Source organism: Cydia pomonella, chromosome 4 (genome assembly GCF_033807575.1).
Source record: "Cydia pomonella isolate Wapato2018A chromosome 4, ilCydPomo1, whole genome shotgun sequence".
Lineage (NCBI taxonomy): Eukaryota > Metazoa > Arthropoda > Insecta > Lepidoptera > Tortricidae > Cydia > Cydia pomonella.
In genome coordinates, this window is record NC_084706.1 from 22,841,155 (window position 1) to 22,851,678 (window position 10,524).

The 10,524-nt window shown below is 35.7% G+C and overlaps 1 protein-coding gene across 1 annotated transcript; it reads left to right on the forward strand.

The window, feature by feature from the left end:
- The first annotated feature begins 1,506 nt into the window (after nt 1-1,506).
- On the forward strand, nt 1,507-5,972 carry LOC133517276 (cytochrome P450 6B5-like). The gene is made up of 2 exons (XM_061850509.1): nt 1,507-4,416; nt 5,761-5,972. The coding sequence occupies exons 1-2, from the start codon at nt 3,087-3,089 to the stop codon at nt 5,931-5,933; spliced, it is 1,503 nt and encodes a 500-aa protein (XP_061706493.1). The 5' UTR covers nt 1,507-3,086; the 3' UTR covers nt 5,934-5,972.
- The last annotated feature ends 4,552 nt before the right edge of the window (nt 5,973-10,524 follow it).

Consider the following 10,524-nt stretch of genomic DNA (forward strand, 5'->3'; position numbering starts at 1 on the left):
TTTCAATATTAGTTTTTCATTAACTGCACACTTCCATGATAGTTCATTCACAGCATAATAAACGATCAATATTATTCCACTTTTTAAACAACATCAATGAATCTTGAATTTCAACGACCTAGTTTTTAGTAATCATTGTAGCGTTTGCACTCCGATTGGGACACAGGGTGGTTAAAATTAAACAACTAGTTAGTACTTATGTAGCGTACGACCCACCGTCCATGGCGGCATATCCCAATCGAGTGGAGGGTAAATCGTACCGCACCCTTTATTGCGCATTTACTACATGTCTCTGTCCAATTCATAACTTTAATTATACATATCGTGGTGGTTGGTTTCCAAATGCACCGAGAGATGGCGCTGTTACCTGCTCAAACTAGCTAACGACTGTTTGCCTTAGAATATCAAGCGTGTATTTTTATATCTTGTTTGTGAGACTTGTTTGGGAGATTATTGTAGTTGTTTATAAAGTTCAAACGGCTTTAATTTCGAAAAGTACCCTTGGTACCCCTTCGGCCGCGTACGCAACCAGAGCTTCGTAACCAGATGCGATCGAAAACTATTTCTGCCTTGTACGAAACCGGTTGCGATCAAAAACTAATTTCGTCTTACCCGTAACCAGTTACGATCGAACACTTCTCGTTCTTATACGAAACCAATGTCTGGGCCATCATGATAATTTCTTATCCTGAATGTCAGTGCTCCACGTCTCTTAAGCTAGTGTCTTTTAAGGAACAAGGTTACATTGTATTTGCCAACAAAGTATTTGAATATTATCAACTGGTACAATTTTTGTGTTCTGATTTTTGACTAGATATATAACGTGTACAGTACTTATACTGTATAGCAAGGTGTATAAATATAATCTTAGCTGACTTTATCAACGGTCGAAAGGTTTCGTACAACAAAGAAAAGTGTTCGATCGTAACTGATAACTAGTAAGACGGAATTAGTTTTTGATCGCAACCGGTTTCGTACAAGGCAGAAATAGTTTTCGATCGCATCTGGTTACGAAGCTCTGGTTGCGTACGCGGCCGAAGGGCTTGGTACAACCTTGTTCACTCTCCTTAATAATTATTTTTATTTTATGTCAGCTACTGCTGAACAGTAAGTCCGTTTTACTTATTACTTTAACTGCTAGGTTAATTTATTTATTTACATTCTGACATGCTACTACCGGTTCGGAAATAATCGTTAACCTCAGCCCCGAAAAGAACCGGCGTAAGAAACTCGGCGAGGTGTCAATGTATTTGACGACCGGTCTGGCCTAGTGGGTAGTGACCCTGCCTACGAAGCTGATGGTCCCGGGTTCAAATCCTGGTAAGGGCATGTATTCGTGTGATGAGCATGGATATTTGTTCCTGAGTCATGGGTGTTTTCTATGTATTTAAGTATTTATAAATATTTATATATTATATATATCGTTGTCTAAGTACCCTCAACACAAGCCTTATTGAGCTTACTGTGGGACTTAGTCAATTTGTGTAATAAAGTCCAATAATATTTATTTATTATTTCACAATTATTACAACAACACATATTTTCCTTCAACACTACTGAACTTTTAACTTATATGAAGTTATATGCAGTTATTATTTTACTTTTACAATAAGTCATTTTCATGTCCTTCTCTCTCCTCCTTTTGTGGTTTTGAACCTGGGTTTCTAGCCCTAAAGGTGTCGTAACCAGTCGTGCCAACACCGCCACAAATAACTTTAAATTTTAAGGCGTACGCCATCAAAGTTATCTTTACACTTGCAAGTAACTCGCTTGCGGCCGCGACCTTGGCGTGTAAAAGACGTTTTTGTTAGTGATGAGCATTCAAATAGATAATTAATTTAAAAATAATCAAATTCATTTAAAAATTTAATTGTTCTTGATCTTATTACATATGATTGTTAAATACATATTAAGGGGTTTTCCTATTCACATTCAGAACAATCTGTTTGTTGAAAAGTTTTTTTTTATACCACGACGGTGGCAAACAAGCATACGGCCCGCCTGATAGTAAGCAGTCACCGCAGCCTATGGACGCCTTCAACTCCAGAGGTGTTACATGCGCGTTGCCGACCCTAACATAATAGTTGCACATAACATAATATCTTGTCCTGTACATTACTTAATGACAATTAATTTTATTGCCTCAGTTATTTCTTGGCTTGTATGTAATGCAATTTATAATGTATTTAGCTCAATGTTAAGCAAGCTGTAAGTGCTGGTGGCCTAGCGGTAAGAGCATGCGACTTGCAATCCGGAGATCGCAGGTTCAAACTCCGTATCGTACCAAGGAGTTTTTAGGAACTTATGTACGAAATATCATTTGATATTTACCAGTCGCTTTTGGGTGAAGGAAAACATCGTGAGGAAACCGGACTAACCCCAATAAGGCCTAGTTTACCCTCAAGGTTGGAAGGTCAGATGGCATTTGCTTTCGTAAAAACTAGTGCCTACGCCAAATCTTGGGATTAGTTGTCAAGCGGACCCCAGGGTCCCATGAGCTGTGGCAAAATGCCGGGACAACGCGAGAACTTTAAGCAGCAGTTTTTTAAATATTTCATAAATGGTACGGAACCCTTCATGGGCGAGTCCGACTCGCACTTGGCCGCTTTTTTTTGTATGGAGTTAGCGTTCTTCTCCTTGTTAGTGTTGTATTCTTTGAGTGACAATTAGTGTTATTTTTTAAGTAATTGGTTGATAAATAAAATAATCGATTTCAAACTATTACTTACAGTCGGAACTATTTTTTCCTGTGACTTGACTCCAAAAAAACACCTGTTGCGTGGACAGAGCGCTTAGGTCCACCCAGACGCTCAAGGGCATTGGGCCTACCTATCGTCTTAAATTTTTCTTTACCAGTAAATGTACCTGTATAAATATAAACAGATATTTGAACACCTGTATTAATATAAAAGAGCTACATTTTAAATAGGTACGTATTTAACATACAGGACGATAGCTTCAAAACTATTTAGTCTGCATTGATATCCCAAGTACTACTACGCAGGTAACAGAACGATTTTATTTTATTGCGATACTTAAGATTTTACTAGCTATTATTAGCGATTACGTCTGAAGATATACATAAAATGGCTCTTATTGAATCAGTGGCGTTTGCGGTCGTCATAGGTGCCCTGTACTTTTATTTCACCAGAACTTTTAATTACTGGAAGGCTAGAAATGTCCAAGGACCGAAGCCAGTACCATTTTTTGGAAACATATTTGAATCTGCTTTGCGCTATGTGCATCCTGGAATTATCACAAAACGAGTATACGACAGCTACCCTACTGAGAAAGTTGTAGGAATGTTTAGGATGACAACTCCCTGCTTGTTGATTCGTGATCTCGATATTGTGAAACACGTTCTGATCAAAGACTTTGATTCTTTCGTGGATCGCGGTATTGAATTCAGCGATGAAGGATTGGGAACAAATCTATTCCACGCTAACGGGGAAACTTGGCGAAAGCTAAGAAGTCGCTTCACGCCCATGTTTACTAACCAAAAATTGAAGAATATGATGCACTTGATTAATGATCGTGCAGATAAGTTCATTGACTACATTAGTGAAATAACACTTAAGAACCCAGAACAAGATATTTATCCATTGGTGAAGAAGTACACAATGTCCACGATGGCGGCATGTTTCTTTGGTCTTGATATTGATACTCTTCGCGGAGATACACAAACTGTAATGAGAATCGACAAAGCCATATTTACGCCTACTTTTGCCATAGAGTTCGATATGATGTACCCTGGATTACTAAAAAAAATGAACATGTCACTATTTCCGAAAGATATCAAGAAATTCTTTAAAAATCTCGTCGAAACTATAATGACGCAAAGAAATGGAGTGCCATCAACTAGAAAAGATTTTATGGATTTAATTTTAGAATATAAAAACAAAAACGCCCTTGCAACTATCAATAGTGATGCTAAAGTTGAAGAATTAACAAATGGTGAAATAGAAGCGCAAGCGTTTGCATTTTACGCAGCTGGATATGATACTTCTGCTTCCACTCTGTGTTTCATGTTATACCAGCTGGCATTGGAACCTGAAATCCAGGATCGATTGAGGAATGAAATAGACACATATCTACATAGACACGGCGACCAAATAGAACTGGATACCTTAAATGAGTTGCCATATTTAGACCAAGTTTTGAATGAGACACTTCGAATGTACCCTATTGATGATACTTTACTACGGAAAGCACAACATCATTACAAATTTCCCGGCACTAACGTAGAAGTGTCTCAAGGACAAATACTACTAATACCAGCTTTAGGGATTCACCATGATGAGAAGTACTATCCAAAGCCTGAGATATTTAATCCAGAAAATTTCGCTCGAGAAAATGTAACTGGCAGGCACCCGTGCTCATTTCTGCCGTTTGGCCTTGGACCAAGGAATTGCATTGGTGAGTAAAAAAGATTGTAACATAATTCAATAGGAACTTTGAAAATCATAAATAAAAGAAATGTACATACTATGTATACCCAGAAATTGTACAACCGGTTTTATTTAATACCTGTAAATAATTGTCAAACTATTACCGCTATAAAAAGAATACCTATAACCCTATTAGAGATATTGTTTTCATTTCGATTTTGTTTTTACCGCTATGTATAGACTATTTACAATATTAAATACCTTTATACAATACCGCTATTCATTGCACTTGAAAGGTAAGATGTCAAATCAGATATTACTACAAAAACACAACAAATAGTTGTAATATTGTAACGTCACTCGATAACATTCTGCATAGCTGGCAGAAGTATTATTACTAGGTACTGAATAAGAAAATTAATTTACGACGTATGTCATATATACTATTATTTCACTTTTCTATAAGTCTGAAATATTCTGTCAATTTAACAATACGGCAAAACACAACCTATTCGAAGAAACAAATAAAGGAGTATATTGACATTGACATGTATTACCGGTAATGGTTTCTAAGGGTAACATTTCAAATACAGGTATTGTTGTCTAATGGCAAAATCGCTAATAGACATGAATACCGTTATTGATTATACCGGTAATTAAAGCTTTAGTATATAAATAGCAAAATACAACTATAACCGGTTATACCTAATTTAAAACCGGTAGTCAGAATACCGGTAACGATCCCTGTGTTTACCAAATGAATAAACAATCATTATTATAAAAGTGAAATTTATTTGAAGTTTGCCGAATGGGTCTCTGCCTGTCATGCCTATTGGTAAAATTATCCTATAGCGTAAAATGAATTACATAGTACTTTTTTTGGTGTACCTTATTTTTCAGTCTTACAAGTCATTTTTGTTATCTGTCGAAAAGGATATTTAGACTAGGCCCCATAGTGGAAACAAAGTCCCCAAAAAGGCGTTTTGCACAAAGTAGCAATAAAATGGTTTTTCAAAGCAATATCATCTTTAATGTCAAATTTCTATGTAACTATCTCCCTCACTTTGTTCTTATCAAGTCTGTGAAAAGTTAACTTAGACGAACTCTAAGCGTTTTGGTTACTATGACTTGGTGACGTAATATTTTTTTTAAGTTCGTAACTACTATAGGGAATAAAATTGGCTATAACTCCCGCTAAACCTGTGGGAAATACCATTACACTCTTCATGAGAATCATGAGCAAGTTTCATGAATAACATTTTTTACCCTACCAGCGTAAAAAGGAATTTCAGGTTGTATTTCCATGGTGATGGTTTCCCTCTTATTTATTATTTCTTTCTTAACCTTACTGGTTTCCTTGTTTCTTTTTCAGGAATAAGATTTGCGCAAACACAGATCCGGGTATGTGCCATCAGACTGCTGTCGAAGTTCAGAATAGAAGTTAGCAAGAATACCGTCCGCTCCTTCTGCTTTGACCCATACCGCATTAATATTGCCCCAAACAAGAAACTCTACGTGAATTTCTGCCCACGAATGAATCTTTGACCTGTGATTAGGACAGAGTACCTAATAGAATTTCTATTGAATATCGTTCTCTTTTATATTATTTATTTTGATTTCTTACATATTAATACTTTGTGTTTTAAATTTTGTTCTAGACATAATTTCGAATCTTATTTAATCACACGTATATTTAGGAATAGTAGTATATTTAGTAATAGTTTTCAGTTTGTCGAGTAGACTATCCATGCCAAATTTCAGCTTTTTAATTATAAAAACTTTTTTAATAGGTTTTAAAGCTTCTATGTTTGTTAAGTATTTTGTATGTATAACTAAAGAAGGTAGTATTTATCCAACACATTTTAATGTTTTTGACTCTCACTTATTCCTACTTAATACTACTCTTACTTATTTCCAATTTGGTAACTAATTACAGGCCCATTAGTAAATTAAACATATTTGCGAAAATCTTTGAAAAAATCGTTTACAATAAAATTACTTCTGCCTTTTCGCAGCACATTGCACCCAACGCCCGACCAACACGAAACACAGATTGATTATATTTACAAATTAAATTGCCTCAATACATATTTTATTATTAAAACCCGAAACTAAATATCCGCTCACGAAATATACCTAGAAGTTGTAATTTTGATTAAAATATATCTAATATGTTACTATATTTATATAGTATCTTTACTTTTTAATTTTATGTCAAAACCATGTGTTGTTCGAACATTAGCCACAGGTTGCTTATACAGTATAATTTCTCTTATCTTATAATTTCGGGAGCTCTTACCGATACACTTAAACCCATAGGGATCTATTGAGCAATTACCCCCTTAAGAATGATCATTCAACTACTAGAGCTTGTTCATCTATCTCCATGTGCTAGATGATGGAGCTCATAGGTAGCTTTTCGAATTCCTTTGTTTCCAGATAGCCTGCTTCAAAGTCCTTCATTCTTTGTCTGGCGAGGGCATCACATTTACACATTAAGTGTCTTACTGTACCGCCCTCTTCGCCACACATTCGACAATCGGTGATGTCAGAGTGTCCCATCTTGGCCAAAACTCCTTTGACTCTGTAATGACCAGTAAACACCCCCTTTATAATCTTTTGCTAAGTTTCCATAGCTTTTTGCTCCAACTGGAGTCTAAAAGTTATTATTCTTTGCAGGAGTTTTTTGAAGATACCTTTCCGACAAAATAGAATGCTAGTTTTTTTAAAGGTTTATTTTTACCTACATAGCTGTGCAATGTAATTAATAAGATTAGTTTTAAGTATAAGTACTTATATTCTGTATTCATTGTAATATATGAGCAATAAAGATGTTATGTTATTCTTTGCATAAAAAGCTTTAAGTGCCTTAGACCCGTCAGACTGTTCCTTTCTTATTGTTGTTCGGACTTAGCCACGGTCCTTGATAGCCGTTATAATGGTTCCCTGTGAGAGCCCCACGAATGGTTCCGGACCTATAAGGTTGCTTATAGATCCAACTTTGGCAAGTTTATCTTCATTTTCATTGGCTATGTATAGTGCGTCATAGACTATATACATGTCGCTTTTACAACCTCTTTGCCAATATGATTATTAATGATCCGTATCCAATCGGTATTGAATCAACAAATATTTGAAATGAGCTGTTATTGCCAAACCTCAAGGTTTCTTATGATCACGTAAGTAAAGTAAGACGATTGAGTTCATTGCAATTATTGTGAATATGTCTACAATATCAACGCCGGAAAGGAGAAATGGAATAAGCGACATTTTAGAGATATTGAGTTATATAAATCGTTGGAATCGCCAGATTTTTCTGCAATTAATGAACTAGGTTTCATACCCATCTGTTGACTTTAGTGTAGTTTATCCAGTCGTTGATTTAACGAATCAGTGGCACATTTAAATTACTAAACGACTTGGTTTTTAACAACTTTTTGAAAAGTGGAGATTAGATGAAAAGTTCTATGTGAATGAACCTTGAGTTTTTTTACTTATTTGCCAGTTCAGTTTAATCTTATCTTGGACAATTTTGCCTTACTACAACTAACCTTTCACTGTCGGTTAACTATTTATACCTGGCTAAATAATAAGTTTTAATGTCGTTCGAGGCATTTCACCTATATCTTTATGCAAAAATTATATAAATGGATAAATCTTCTTAACTGTCAAATGGGAACTGTTGGCGTTTACTCTATTTTACCTCAAATTACTTGGAAATACTAGTAATTTTATCCAATTTGTCGTATAGAACGTTTATTGGAGGTACAACTTTAAAAAAAAGGATACATCCCACGTAGTGATTATATGCTCTTTGCATCCCACCATAAACATTTTCATGTCAAATGTTGCCAAGCTGAGACCATATGGCTCAAACCAAGGCCGTTGTATGCATGGAGATATAAAGTGGAACACGCTTTAACTTTTTTTGTCGTACTAAATTGAATCTTATCACTGAGCCAGAAAGGTTATCTTAACAGACAAGAGAAAACGGCCCATTTGAGATAGCAAAGGTGGAGCGCAGTGTCTCACTCGCATATGTTGCCAATGTTAAAAACATACCATTGTGGTAGTATGTATGTATTTATATCAATTTAGTCCGCCTCCTGTCACAGTATATATTTTACTGTGCAATAAAGTTTAAATAAAATAAAATGAATAAAATTTTAGTGCTATATTCAGAGTGCGATTCTGATAACTTTTAAATAATTTATCTAAGGCATTCGACCTTGTGTCATATGATACACTGTGGAGTAAGTTAAGGCAAACAGGTCTACCTTGCAAGTTGATAGTTTTTTCATAACTCATAACATCTTTATTGCTCATATATTACATTGAATACAGACCCTGTAAGGGCACAGCAATTTATTCTTATACTATAAGTACTTATACTTAAAACTAATCTTATTAATTACATTGCACAGCTATGTAGGTAAAAATAAACCTAAAAAAAAAAAAAAAAAGTAGCATTCTATTTTGTCGGAAAGGTAACCAATTATGTAAGGTGGTTGGATTCCTTTTCGGAAGGTTATAGGGCAGAGTGTGGAGTTAGGCAAGGGGGCCTGACCTCTCATTTACTCTTTGACATCTACGTTAACCAGCTGATCGTGGAGCTCAGTGGCACCAGAGTTGGCTGCTCCATAGGAGGACAAATGGTCAATAATATCAGCTACGCCGACGAAATGGTGCTACTGGGACCCACGGTTGGTGCCATTAACAAGTTGTTGGGAATGTGCGAGTCATATGCAGAAAGCCACGGGCTCTGCTATAATGTTAAAAAAAGTGAGTTTCTAATGTTCAGAGCTAACCGCAGGAGTCCGTCAGTTACACCGCCGGTGACTCTTTGTGGCACCCCTCTGAATAGGCTTTCGAGCTTTAAGTACTTGGGGCATGTAGTGACAGAAGACCTAAGCGATGATGCCGATGTTGAGAGTGAACGCAGGGCACTGGCAGTTAGAACACTTAGAACAAACATGTTGACTCGTAGGTTTGCTCGTTGTACAGCTGAGGTTAAGCAGACACTTTTTAGGTCTTATTGCCAGTCGTTCTATACGAGCAGCCTATGGATTAACTATACCAAGAAAGCTTACAGTGCCTTGCGTGTCCAATCCAATAACGGATATAGAATGCTGTTGGGGTTGCCGCGTTTTTGCAGAATGATTTTTATACAATAATGCGCAAACGGGTAGCCTCCCAGATGTGTCGGGTGCAAGGCAGCGCCAACAGCTTCTTAGCGGCAATAGGAATCGGCCTTTTAAACGACATTGGGCGTCGTTGCATGCTCCAATGCACCACGATTGTAAATAAGGTATTATTAAGATATAATTACGATAACTAACATAGATAAAAGTAGGTTCTACTGTACTTAACTAACAAATATGGACTGGAATTTGGTCTGATGTAAATATATATTGATTGATTGATTGATTGATTTAATATGGTAGACATTGTAGAAACTTTAAATATTAATTATAGTCTGTTCTTTTATTCCGTAGACTAAAATGACAACCACAAATGTCAAACGCAGAAATAATGTGACCAGCTTAAAGCAAATAATCTTTGATTACGGTTTGTGAATAACCGATAAATATTAAAAGATCCAAAATAAACAATTAATGAAATCTACTCACTACATGATAGGAAGTAAACAGTAAATAAATTCTACTCACTACTGAACCTCTCAAACATTTAAAAATTGTAAGTAAGTAAGTAAGTAAATATTCTTTATTGTGCACCATACATTTAAAAATAGACAGGAAATGAAAAAACACGTAAAAGTTAGGTAACAACAGGCGGTCTTATCGCTAAGAAGCGATCTCTTCCAGACAACCTTTGGGTAGCAGGAAACAATGAACTTACAACATTGAATTATTATTAATTGTATTATGAGCTTCGAGGTGACTGTTAATCTTATAATAAAATCGCTTTTAAATATTAGAAATATTGTGTTTAGACCTGGATACAAACTTTCTAAATGCCTCAAAATGGTGTTACATACCTATATAAGTAACTCCCAATAGTTTATTTTCGGTTGGTACTAGTTGTAGCACATCACTATTATAAGACGTAAAAAACCAGCAAAAGTGGAATGAGAGCTATTACAAAATAAATAGGTAGTTGGCAAAATTGAAATCCA